Source organism: Rhinatrema bivittatum, chromosome 2 (genome assembly GCF_901001135.1).
Source record: "Rhinatrema bivittatum chromosome 2, aRhiBiv1.1, whole genome shotgun sequence".
NCBI lineage: Eukaryota > Metazoa > Chordata > Amphibia > Gymnophiona > Rhinatrematidae > Rhinatrema > Rhinatrema bivittatum.
Genome location: NC_042616.1, coordinates 42,724,681 through 42,738,511, shown reverse-complemented (window position 1 = coordinate 42,738,511; position 13,831 = coordinate 42,724,681). Strand labels below are relative to the sequence as shown.

Below are 13,831 nucleotides of genomic sequence, written 5' to 3'. Positions count from 1 at the left end.
TGTATTTTATTATCTGATTATTAATATTTATTATGTTATTATGTCACAGTGTATGAAATATAAACTGTTGTGATGGTCCCACTTAACGACGGTATACAAAAGCTGTTAAATAAAGAAAGAAGAACACGGCTTGTTTCTGATAAAACCCGGCAAACCTGAAACAGGGGGAGGGGTGTCAAGGAAGAAGGCAGAATGGAGGAGAACAGAGGAGGAAAGAAGGGGAGAGGATCAGTGGAAGAAGGTAAAAGGCAAAGTAAGAACAATTTAAGAAGCAAGGGATTGGGGAGAGGCACAGGGCGCATGAGGGGAGAAAGCCAGTGGGGACATGGAGAGAGAGAAAACTGGGAAACAACTGGTCGAGGAATAAGAGCAAGATTGCTGGGTGGGAATGAATTACCAGAAACAGAAATTAAGGATGGTGTGATGGAGGAATAAACTGGAGATCAGGGGTGAAAGAAAATAATATAATGCAAAACAAGTGGAGGGATACGAAAAAGCAGAGAAGAGATACGAAGAGATGTGACCTAGATGGGCTAAGGGAGATGGAAAGTCATGGAAATTAAAGGTTTCAGGAAAAGCCAGAAGATAAAAGTGAGATCAGTCCAGGACTCTCCCAGGAAGTTAGGCCATTATAGGTCAGACGTGGTGATAATTTCAGATTCTGTAACTGTCTTATACATATTTACTATGGAGGATAGTTCTCCTCTCTTCTCTTTACCTGCTATCTCATGTTCCCCTCATGTTTTTGTTCTGTTATTCTCTAAGGTAGATGAAACTCTGCCTGAAATCCTTTATCAATGGGGGTTGTGAGGCATGGGGAATGGGATTCTCTTCTGGGCCTGATTGTTGAAAACATTTAGGTGCACAAAACCTGAATTTATGTGCTTAAATGTGCTTTCAGAAAATTTCCCCACAGTTTGTGACTGTAATTGTACACAGAGAGGTGATTCTGCACATACATTTTGGTTTAGGTGCATACTTTCAAAAATTGATTTGCAAACATTTATAAGCAAGTGTGTGCACGGGCCGGCTAATTTTCAAAGTGATCTTATGCATATATATCCGCTTTGAAATTTTGGGATAAAGTGGGCATGTCCTTTCTACATGCAATTTTTGGTGCTAAGTTTATAACAGCATAATAATCCTCTGTGTGTAGTTTTTTTAAATTCTAACTATAATAGCTGACAGTGGTGTTATTGTACACTGGTTTGCTCTATAACCTGTACCTTTGTACGTGTGTAGTTGGGTGAGTGGGGAATGTGGTGCACACTGTAACTTGCTTGTCCTTCAAACCCTCCCCCCTTTCTCTCTGTGAAGTCTATAATCTTAACTTTGTACTGTCTCAATGTGCAGAATAGAGATTTTCTTCTCAAAGCTGTCATGACCAAGGTACATACAGCCACCTCATTTTTCCTGACCACCCATTGGATTCTCACTGATGCACGCCTTCTAGTCTTCACTACCATCCTAGGTAGCCATGGATGTGTGCTGTGACACTTCCATAATTTCTGTGATGCTTCTTCCCTTTCCTAGGTGCACGTTCAAATTAAGGAGAAAAGATATGGCTATTTTGCCACAGGAATTGTGAGGACACGGTGCCTACATTCAGGCACTTGCATGACTACCCAGTGTACATTTGAGAAGCTGAGCATGTATGTTAGCAGTGGTGGAATGGCAGAAAGCAGCAGCAGTTGGGATGGGGATATATTGGACACCATCAGTGGGTGCTCAGGGGAAAAGAAGCATTATCAGTACTAGAAATTGAAAACATGGTTGTTCAACCAAGCTTACCCAGAATAAAAAGTCATCAATCCGTGCCAATGTAGACCACAATACGTCTACTCCCTTTTTCTCATATTGAGGAACTATGTTTTGTTATACTCCATCTCCTCACCGCGAGGAACCTCATTTTGTTTACCCTGTCTTTTCTTAGCTACCTATCGTTACCCCCTCTCCCAGTTTGAACTTCCCTGTTAAAATGTAATTTTCCAAACTTAACCTGTTGACTGTAAACCGACATGATGTCCACAACGAATGCCGGTATATAAAAATGTTTAAATAAATAAATAAAATAAATCGTGTTGACTAGAGGATGGTGGTGGACCGAGTGCCAAATTCTGATGTTGCACAGGGCAGCCAGAAACATTGCATTCCCTTGCTAATTAAGTTTTTCTCACATTCAGTACATGAAAATGGTCTCATCTGTGGATTCTCCATGTCTCGCGAGTTGGATCTTCTATTTGAAGTTTTTTTCTACACTGAGTACAAATAAATACAGTTTTTTTCGCTCCATAAGACACACCTGACCATAAGATACAGCTAGAATTCAAAGTGGGAAAATTAAAAAAAAAAAAAAGGCGTGCTAAACCGGCTCTGTTCCCGGGCGTCTGTGCGGCTCTTGGATCAAATTAGGGGAGGGCATAAAATTGTATTTGTCCCCATTTCGTTTTTGGGTCTGGGGAGGGCCATTTATGTCCATTCCCTGGCTCAGAAAACTTTTATCGTTCTCTTTGTTGGAAAAAAAACCCAAAACACCCCATCCCAACCCTTTAAATTTATTAACTACAACCCCGCACCCTCCTGACCCCCCAAAGACTTGCCAAAAGTCCCTGGTGGTCCAGCGGGGGTCCAGGAGCGATCTCCTGCACTTGGGCCATCGGCTGCCAAGAATCAAAATGGCGCCGATAGGCCTTTGCCCTTACTATGTCACAGGGGGTAACGGTGCCATTGGTCGGCCCCTGTCACATGGTAGGAGCAATGGATGGCCGGCATCATCTTGGCGTGGGCCGTCCAATGCTCCTACCATGTGACAGGGGCCTACCAATGGCACCAGTAGCCCCTGTTACATAGTAAGGGCAAAGGCTAATCTGCGTCATTTTGAATACTGGCAGCTGATGGCCCAAGTGCAGGAGATCGCTTCCAGACCCCACTGGACCACCAGGGATGTTTGACAAGTCTTGGGGGGAGGGTCAGGAGGGTGGGGGGGGGGGTTTCCCAACAAAGAGAAAGATAAATGTTTTCTGATCCGAGGAGTGGACAGAAATGGCCTTCCCCAGACCCGAAAACGAAATGGGGACAAACACAATTTTATGCCCTCCCCTAATTTGCTCCATAAGACGCACAGACATTTTCCCCCCAGTTTTTGGGGCAAAAAAATGCGTCTTATGGAGCGAAAAATACGGAACTTTCATTCCTGTGTGGATTCTCTGGTGGTTAATGAGGTTTGTCTTGTGATGAAAGCTATTACCAAACTCAGTACATGCAAATGGTTTCTTATAGGTGTGGATTCTTTGGTTCCTTTGTCTGGCTTATCTTATGACCGTATTTTTTTTACCACACTCAGTACATGCCAATTGTTACCCAAAGTGGGAATTTATCCAATTGGATTTGTTTTGTGCATAGTTTGACAGGAATGGTCATCATTGGTAAGCCGTGGCATGTTGGAGGATGAACTAAATTTCTCAAATTTACTACTAATACTCTTCTTAGAACATGCATCGTACCAAAGAGAGCCTACTTCTGGAGTTCAAAATCTTCTTAATCAGAGCAGTGGCACCCAATATAGTTAGGACTATTTTTGTATCTTTCTGCCTCATTTCTTGGTCTCTCATTGCCTCTCTTGGTAATTAAGGAACTGTGCTTTCTCTATATGATCAGCATAATCACTGGGTACTGATACTTCCATCAACAATGCCGATCTTATGTTCTTCTCGTTCACCACAATATCTAGATTTTCTGCATCGATCTTACCGCATTTGTAAATAAGAATGTCCCAGATGATCACGTCTTTGTTCTACACTATTCTATTAGAATTATGGTCCCAACATTTGTTTCTCACCAGTGTGGACTCTCTTATGGCTTGTCAGGGTTCTCTTATGACGGAAACTTTTACCACACTCAGCACATGTAAATGGTTTCTCACTGGAGTGGACTTGCTGGTGGCTTGTCAGGTTTATTTTCCGACGGAAGCTTTTACCACACACAGTACATTTAAATGGTTTCTCTCCAGTGTGGATGCTTTGGTGGCTTGTGAGGCCTATCTTCTGACGGAAACTTTTACCACATTCAGTACATTTAAATGGTTTCGCACCAGTGTGGATACTTTGGTGGCTTGTTAGGCCTATCTTCCATCGGAAGCTTTTACCACACTCAGTACATGTAAAAGGTTTCTCACCAGTGTGGATTCTCTGGTGTCTTGTCAGGCTTATCTTATTAAGGAAACTTTTACCACACTCAATACATGTAAATGGTTTCCCACCAATGTGGATGACCTGGTGGCTTGTCAGGCTTACCTTATAACTGAATCTTTTCCCACACTCAGTACATGTAAATGGCTTTTCACCACGGTGTACACTCTGGTGGATTGTCAGGCCCACTTTATAACAGAAACGTTTACCACACTCAATACATATAAATGGTTTCTCACCAGTGTGGATTCGCTGGTGATTTGTCAAACCCACCTTATAACAGAAACTTTTACCACACTCAGTACATGTAAATGGTTTTTCACCAGTGTGGAGTCGTTGGTGGCTTTTCAGGCTCACCTTATAACGGAAGCTTTTACCGCACTCATTGCATGTAAATGGTTTCTCACCAGTGTGGACTCTGTGGTGGCTCGTCAGGCTTATCTTCTGGCTGAAGCTTTTACCACACTCAATACATGGAAACGGTTTCTCACCAGTGTGGACGCTCTGATGTCTTATGAGTCTTACCTTATTAAGGAAACTTTTACCACACTCAGTACATGTAAATTGTTTCTCACCAGTGTGGACTTGTTGGTGCCTTCTCAGGTTTATCTTACGAAGGAAGCTTTCACCACACTCAATACATGTAAATGGTTTTTCTCCCATATGGACGCTCTGGTGGCTTGTGAGCACACTCTTTTTATGAAAGCTTTTACCACACTCACCACATATGAATGATTCTTCTGTGTGAGATCTCTGAGATTTCAAGTACATCAAAAATGCATCATACACGCATTTTTCTTCTGTTATCTTCTTTCTCCGCTCTTCCACTGTGTGTGAGACATTACTGGCACTTTGCTCACACACAGTAGAATTCTCAGCTGAGAATTCTTGCTTCTTTTCTGAGATACATTGATTCCTGCAATTTCTTTCCAAACCAGAGTATGAAGAAGTATCTTCTCTATTTGTTCCCGATAATATCATCATTCCTTTTGAATTCTGACTGGCTTTCCACTGATGTCTCTTTTTACTTTTAATGCCAGGATCATCATTTTCTAGATAAAAAGTAAACACAGAGCATTATTCTGTTTGTTAGAGACACAGACTAAGACTCCAGAGAAGTCAAAGTCTCTTTGTGCCTGGAAGTTAGTCTCAGCAGGGAGTAAAGCTGGGGTGGGCAAACCTTTGGGCTTGAGGGTCAAATAAGGACATGTTTGTGTGTGGAGGTAAAGAACGATCTGGGCAGGGTGGTCCCCTTAAGTCTGAGAGGGGTGGGGGGAGAACTGATGTCCACTGAAGGCCCAATGGTGACATCATCACTTCTGGGCTGCTGATGTAATGCTCCCACTGCTGTAGGCCAAGATGCATCTCATCACCTCAGGTCAGATATGGGCCATAGCTCACCTTCCTCTAGAATAAAGGATTTTCAGATAATGATGGAGAGACTTCCCTATGGGGACTCCAGACGTCAGCACTGACCCTCTGATCAGGCTGCTAAAGCACTTCTTATTCCTAATTGAGGGAACTGTATCAGACAGAGCTCTATTTAAAATAAGACAAAGCTCCATAAATTATGGACTGGTCAGCAGGGATGGTCCCCATCTTTCTTTTCTAACAGACCACACTATGGTTCTCAGATAATGTTTGGTCTTTGGGTGGTTGGGTTTCGAAAGACTATTCTGTGTAACTGGTGCCTGAAACTGCCGATCGGGTGTCTCCGCACTGGAGCCCGGGATCACCAAAACAAAAACCCTGCAAGTGATTAAAACGATCTCCAGAGGAGATGGTGAGAGGTCGCTGCACTTCCGAGCTGCTCCTTCCACTCTTCATCTCAGCAGTTTTACCCCGGTCCCTATTATTCCTGCACTCACCTGTGCAGCTGCTTTTCCCAACTCCTCTTTCCTCTGATCCTGGCTCATCTCTGATGTACGGCTCCTCCCCTCGTTCCATGTGGGATATGATATCAGGGGTGGCAGTCTGAGATCCTGATCCTGGGGTAAGAACACAGCATTAGGTTTTGCCTAATCACTCTGGCTTTTATTCTTCCAACGTTAGCAATTTTAAAACATTTCAAGCAGGCAGATATTGATTACTTTCAATGAAAATACATATTTACATCCTCACTTAGAGGCAAGTACACAGTCCCCATACTTCTCAAAAAAGACGTGTTAACCTTCCTTAATCATCTTTATATTCTCAACCCCACTATGAAGACTGCAATATATTATCCATCTCAGCTCAATACCTGCGAGCTTCATTATGTGGAAGTCGCCGTGCACCCATGCATAGAAGTGAGGAGTAATAAAGCAGCGGCTGGCTCATATTCCCATCTTACCCTGCTAAGCACAGAGCCAAGAGGTATGTGAGGGAGGGAAGTGAGAGGGGAGGGTCAGTCAGCGGCGTAAGAAGGGTTACAGTGAGGCTGAAGAGCTCTCTCTCCTCAAGCCCACCTGAATTTATTTCTTGAAGCTGTCATCCATCAATTCTTCACCAGGTCAAAGTGCATGCACCAGGCCAGCTGGAGACAAAGGCAGTGGATGTTCTCATGGCTGGAAAGCGTGCATATTCCCAGGTCAAGCTCACATCCTTAGCAGACCCAGCATGCCCCTCTGGCACTTAGTAATTAAAGCAAAGGCAATCAGCAGCTCTGAGCAACAGTGGCATGGACCAACAGCTAGGGAGCAGCGATGGTGCGACTGCAGCAGCAAAGACACAGACACCGACAAAATGCCTTAAGACCAGGAAGGGGAATGAGATGAGAGCACAGAGCAGAATGAAGCTCCTCCTGCAGAGGGAATGAGCAATAACGCATCCTGAACTATGCCTTTAACAGCAGCAAAGGCCTTGTAGGATGATACCTCCTGTTTACCATTGATGCACCAATTATGAATTATAATAGCCATGTACAGGCTAAATTCTGACAGGCCAGGAGTCAGGTGACGTCACAGGGAGGAATGGCAGCCTGAACAGGGAGCTCCCGGGCACCCCGAGCAACTATCCAAGCGAATCCCCCTCCATCACTCACTTGAGGCAGTTATAAAGAGCAGGGAGATCACGGCTTACGAGTACCATCATAACGTCCCGGAAAAAAGGCACTGATCTCAGTCGCTACTCCTATCTGAAGGCAGAGGCCGACGCGGGCGGGGATTCGGCCATGATCGGCCCCGCAGACGAGGAGGAGGTGGATCGCCACGGCCAATATAGAATCGCATCCCAACTCCGTACCCACTAGAAGCAAATTCCGTCAATGGTTTACGGATTTAAGGGCAGATATGAAAGCCAAACAAACATGAGATGCTGGAGAAATTTGCGGAATTACGGGAGGAAATGGCGGAGATAGGGCACCGAGTAGATGACTGCAATCTGCGGATATAAGCCCAGGAAGACAAAATAAGGAAACTACAGGCACAATGCGACAAGTACTCATCCTCGGAATTAGAGCTGTCTATTAAAACGGAGGACTTGGAAAATAGGAATCACAGGTTACACCTGGAATCCCCGAAACTGAGGCCTACAAGGACTGCCACGAGGTGGTAAAATCCATCAGTTGCTTTTTACTTTCCAAAATGGCCGAAGGGGAACAACCAGCCCCAGCTTCTGAGATTGAAATTGAGAGGGCACCCCGGACCCTTGGGCCGAGACAAGGGAATCTCCCAAGAGATATAATTGCCTGCTTTTTGCGTTACCCAGTGAAAGAACGAATATTACAAGTGGCCCGGCAACAGAAGACATGGGAATGGGAAGCGCACCCGATCGCCGTGTTTACCGACCTCTCTCCAGGAACCCTCAAGCGCCGGCAGGAATACAGGCAAATTACCTCGCTGCTCCGCCAGGAAGATTTTCGCTATTGCTGGCTCTACCCAACTGGGATTTCAATAACCATTAAGGGGGCCACTTCCAAAGCAGCCTCGCCGTCAGAAGCGGCCGCCATTTTGCAGGCGGCAGGGTTCCATGTAAAGCAATCGGCACCGGTAGAGCAGAGGGAGCGACGAGAGTATCCACGCCGGCAACGGGTGGAGAAAGGCGGCCGTTGTCTGAGAAGGCAATCCGAAACGCCTATACAACCCTCGATGGAGGACCAGGGCTGAAGGACAAACCAACGGAGGAGAGTCATCTCGGCCTAATCGATCAGGCGAAGGACTGGTTACCATACTGATGTTGTGGCTGCCGGTATGCTCCTTTGGCGCAGACATTTATTTAGTTAATGAGAGTATAAGCTCTTCATAATATTTTTCATTGTTTGTGTAAGGAGAATGTTACACGCTTGGGAAAAGTGATGGGGGAGGGTATGAATGCAGGCCTGGGAGGGTCTTGGGGGTTGATCATTGAACCCAGTCACACACCAACCACTCCTGCTTAGCAGGAAGGCCATAGGGTTATGGCGCTTGAAAAAGGGGGGTGGGGTACCGGAAGTACAAGTATGGAGAGAGTTGGGGGGAATGGGTACGGGGACAGGAGGGACACTGGTTGACTTGGTGTTTACTTGCAGTGCTGTGCTAGGTGATTATGGGCACCTATACTCACTTATTCAAGATCGGCCAGCAAAAGGGGGGAGACACGTGGTAGCGATACTGCTGGAGGGATGTTGCATGCCCTGTGCAGGGCAGTTTTATACCTTTGGCAATGCTTGTTCTTCATATAGAGATTAACTCATGACCATGCAAATTCTTTCTTTGAATGTGAAGGGCATCAATATCCCACGCAAGCGCCAGCTCCTTAAACAGGACAGACAGTTCCAAACCACCAACATCATATGCTTGCAGGAGACACATTTAAGGCGCCGATACGAACATGTACTTGCATGGCCATGCTTGGTATATAGATTTTTCTCTGCCGCACACAAGAACAGAAAATATGTGGGAGTGTGCATTCTGTTCAAACAGGGTATGGATTTTAAAATAAGCAAACATATAGAAGATGAAAATGGTAGGTACCTTCTGGTTAAATTTGAACTACGGGGGAACTATATACATTAGTCAACATATACGCCCCGAATATTGATCAACGGAGTTTCTTTGATAGGATTGGCAGACTTCTGCAAAATGAAGGGGATGGAAATCTGATACTGGCGGGTGATTTTAACTTAACCATTGATCCCAATTTAGACAATTCAGGAGGTAGGGGAAGAGGGACAGGCCCTGCTCGGCGGGGACTAAAGTCTCTTATGAAGACATGGCACCTCACGGATATATGGCGCCAAAGAAACTTAACTAGCAGCAATTACATATTTTATTCCTCTCCGCACCAGTCCTACACTAGGATAGACTATTTTCTAGTGGATAAGCTGTTGGCCGATAGAGTCAATCAGACAGGCATAGGAACCATAATGTGGTCAGACCATGCTCCGGTTAGTCTGTCTGTGGGCCTCTCCCGGGTTGAACTGGGTTTTCGCCCATGGAAAATGAATGACATTCTGCTTCTTGATGAAGCGTTTTGTAATACCCTGCAGGAAAAGATTGATGAATATTTGAAACTTAATGCTGGACAGCCCACAGTAATATGGGAACGCTTGAAGGCAGTTCTGTGGGGTCATTTAATTTCCCGGGGCTCGTACTGCAAGAAAATCAGTCAAAAGGAGAAACAACAAGTGGTAGATGAAATAGCCGCCCTTTCAGAGTCTCACAAACAAACCTTATCTAAATCCACATATGCCCAATTGCAGAAAGCAAGGGATAAACTTCGGAGCATGGCTGACGCAGAGATGGCTGCCCGGGCTTCCCTGATTACACAAGAGAAATTCGAGTGGGGCAACCGATCAGGGCGACTACTCGCCAGATATCTGAAACAGAGAACGCTGCAAATCTTAGCGATAGAGGGACCAGAGGGCCAAATGATCACTTTCCCCGGATATTAGACAGCGCTTCCAACAGTTTTTTGGAGAGCTGTATTCCGTAGCTATGGGAATCTCAGAAGACCAAATTGACAGATACTTGGGGGATATATCTCTCCCAACTCTCACTAGAGAGGAAAGGGACTTCTTGGATGGTGAGGTCTCTCTCCTGGAGATTCAAGTCGCAGTCAGAGACTTAAAGGCAAACAAGGCACCAGGCCTAGATGGCTTTACGCCCCAGTTTTATAAGAAAATGGTATCTTCAATGGCCTCTCCATTACAATGCTTATTTATTTATTTATTTATTTAAAGTCTTTGATATACCGAAGAATAGCAATCTGCCTTCTCTCTGGTTTACAGTATAACAACTTGATACAGGTAAAGAACTTGATACAGACAACGAATAAAAAATTCCATGAGAGAAGGTCACCCCTTGGGGCAGGGGGCAAACGTGGCCGGCATTACCATATTGGTTAAACCTGGCCGAGACTTAAAGAAAAGTGGGTCATACCGGCCTATTTCTCTCATAAATGTTGATCTTAAGTTACTAGCCAAAATTATGGCGACCCGCTTGAATAGAATCATAGCTCGCTTGATTCACTCTGATCAGGCTGGCTTCATCCCCGGCAGAATGGCTACTGACAATATTCGAAAAATAATCAATTTGGTGGAAAGAGCTAATACTACGGGACTGCCGACAGTTACTGTCTGTCGATGCTGAAAAAGCTTTTGACATGGTACACTGGCAGTTCCTGTTCCGGACCATGCAAGCAATGAAATTCGGCCCTTATTTTCTAAACTGGCTACAACAGCTGTATACTGACCCTCAGGCACGGGTGAAAATCAATGGGACCTACACTGAGCTTTTCTCGATTCAAAGGGGTACGAGACAGGGATGTCCTCTCTCCCCTCTCCTATTTGTGCTTTTTCTAGAACTGCTAGCGATCCAAGTTCGCCAAAGCGGACTTATCAGGGGAGTGCCCATTGGAGGGACGGATTATAAGATGTCTATGTTTGCAGATGACATCCTTTTTACGTTAACGCAACCAGCAGAATCCCTTCAAGCAGCTCCTGACACCCTGCTGGCATTTGGTAAAGTGTCTGGTTTCAAGCTTAACGTAGAGAAATCAGAAATCCTAAATGTGAATGTCCCAGAGAGAGAACTCTTGCAACTGAAGTCGACACTTCCCTTTAAATGGGCCTCCAAGAAACTCAAATATTTGGGGGTATATATTAGCAGCAAAATAGAAGATCTTTTCCGTTTGAACTACCCTCCACTTATTCAAAAAATATTTAAAGACCTGGCCAGATGGGATGGACTATACCTCTCCTGGTTTGGCAGAATCTCCTCTATAAAAATGAATGTTCTGCCTCGCTTGGGGTACCTGTTTCAGTCACTGCCTATACACATCCTCTCAGCCATGCTAAAGCAGTGGCAGCGCCGTATTTTCTCGTACATTTGGAGAAGGAGGCCACCAAGAATATCACAAGCAGCTATGTATAGACCCAAATTGCAGGGGGGATTGGGAGTCTCTAATCTGAGTTGGTACCTCTTAGCGGCACAGCTGCGGGCGCTTTTTGACTGGCACAGAAAAGGTGAACAAAAACAGTGGGTAGACATAGAACAGGTGTTGCTTGGGAAAATACCGCTACGATCCTTGGTTTAGCAGCCTAAGGATACTTGGCACCCGTCCCTAAATATGGCAATAGCGACCAGCAATACCCTGAGGATTTGGGACAAGTGGAAGGAGAAGCTGGTGGGCACCCGGAGATATTTCTATAGTTCAGGTGTATACTATAACTCATGGTTCCCGGCAGGGAGTCAATCTCTCACTCTCAAACAGTGGGCTGTAAAAGGGCTAACATATCTTGGACAACTGTGGGATGGTGGGAAGGTGATAGCATTCAAAGCGCTACAAGATGCATTTCAACTCCCCGAGAGGGATATTTTCCTTTATCTACAAATACGCCACTTTATGCAGGGGGAACAGATAGTCCGAGACCTAGCGATGGGTAAGACCCAACTTGAACACTGGTGCGATCAGGCAGATAATCTGAAAGGGACAATTTCGCAAGTTTACAGTTATTTGAACAAGGATCCTAAGGATAAGCCTGCCTTTATGAGAGCATGGGAGATGGACTTGAGAACCTCATTGTCAAGAGGCAGCTTGGAACTCTATTTTTCTTGGTACCAAGAAGAGCTCTCCCTTTGCATCTCTGGGTGAGAATAGCTATAAAGTGCTACTTAGGTGGTATTTGACTCCTCTTCGTCTCCATCGATATACCAAAACTAGAGACCCTAAATGCTGGAAAGGCTCTGGCCAAACAGGGACTTTCTACCACATGTGGTGGGCGTGTCCCAGCCTACAGTCCTACTGGGAGTTAATAAACACCATCATACAACAGGTTACGGGGCTTGATGTCTTTTTAACCCCAGAACAAGCATTACTGAATATGCCACTAGAGGTCTCCCACGTGCAAGGTAGAATCATAACTTTAATAATTATTGCGGCCCGTTGTGAGATAGCTAAGGTTTGGCGATAGAGTACGATGCCCACGCTCTTCGATCTTAAGTCCCGGCTATCTAAGCTCTACTCCTTTCATGCACAAGCTGCCCACAGGCAAAAGAAACAGGCGCAGTGGCGGCTCCTACAAACATGGTTAGATCAAAGTGCGGAGACTATGGAATGATTTCTAAACTCGTCCTCGAATGCCAGTATATCGCTCCATACAAGTGAGTCCCATATCAGAGTTATTCATAGATGAATTTATACAGTGCTTTTTTCCTCTAATCTCTCTTGTTCTAACTGACCGGTATGCTAAGGGGGGGGGGGGGGTGGAATTGGGGGGGTTTAATGCTGTATAGAATGTTATACATCCGTTGTTCTATTCCAGAGAGCTTTCAACAGTGTTAATGCTTGGACACTACAACTTAGAGGTGTATCTTATAAAATTTTACAATGTTTTGTGGACCATGTTTGCTGGTTGTTCTATTGTAATATTGAATAATTGGATGGTGTGAAGCGACATGTACAATTTATCAATAAAATATAAAATTACAAAAAAAAAAAATTCTGACAGACCCAGACCCTGCTACAGCAAGAGAAGAACTTTTACCGAGGTGAACTTTAAAACTGCATTGCATCAGTGGAAACTAAAGGCCTTAAATTAATGCAGAGAAGGATGCCTTATCAGATGTGCCTGTTTGTCAGTTCCTGTGCAAATAAAGAAACCAGACAGAAGAGACAATATGACTCAAGATCCTAAGTGACAGGGACGGTCAAGCAAGCAGAGACCCCCACCTTTGCAAGGGGGCAGCCTGAGACAATGCTGACAATGACACACAGCTTGGCAAGCCAACGTTGCAGTTTCCCCCCAAAGAAATGGGAGGCGGGGGGGAGGACCTGCAAATTGGCAGCACCCCTCCCGAAGTAATGGGGAGGGGGAAAAAGACCTGCAATGCGGAAAGAGACCCTCCAACCACCACGATGTTATGCATGAGCTTATGCATATTTATCAGCTGGGAAGTATAAGACAGGGGGGGGGGGGCAAAGAAAGAGAAAAAGAAAATAACCCCTGGATGGACAGCGGCAGGGAGAGGAAGAAAGTAATGGACCCCCTGCGAAAGGAGGGTCCGAGGCCGGCCAGATCTCCCTGCTATCATGAAGGGTGAGAGCTAGCCTAGACAGCCGGCAGGCTTCAAAGCCAGGAAGCAAGCCTCTTCCCTGCCCACACTCTCCAGCCGGATCCTGCTTCAGAGGCATCAGTTGAAAGTTGGAATCAGGGGTAAGTAAGTTAGCCACAAGTATTAGTATCT

The 13,831-nt window shown here is 45.2% G+C and overlaps 1 protein-coding gene across 1 annotated transcript in view; it reads right to left on the bottom strand.

Annotated features, from left to right (window-relative positions):
- Nucleotides 1-3,184: 3,184 nt before the first annotated feature.
- LOC115085975 (zinc finger protein 850-like) overlaps nucleotides 3,185-13,831 on the bottom strand; it is a 67,707-nt gene continuing 57,060 nt past the window's right edge. The window contains exon 6 of the mRNA XM_029592560.1: nucleotides 3,185-4,843. Within this exon, the coding sequence (XP_029448420.1) occupies nucleotides 3,813-4,843 (1,031 nt within the window). The 3' untranslated portion in view covers nucleotides 3,185-3,812. The remainder of the gene's footprint in view (nucleotides 4,844-13,831) is intronic.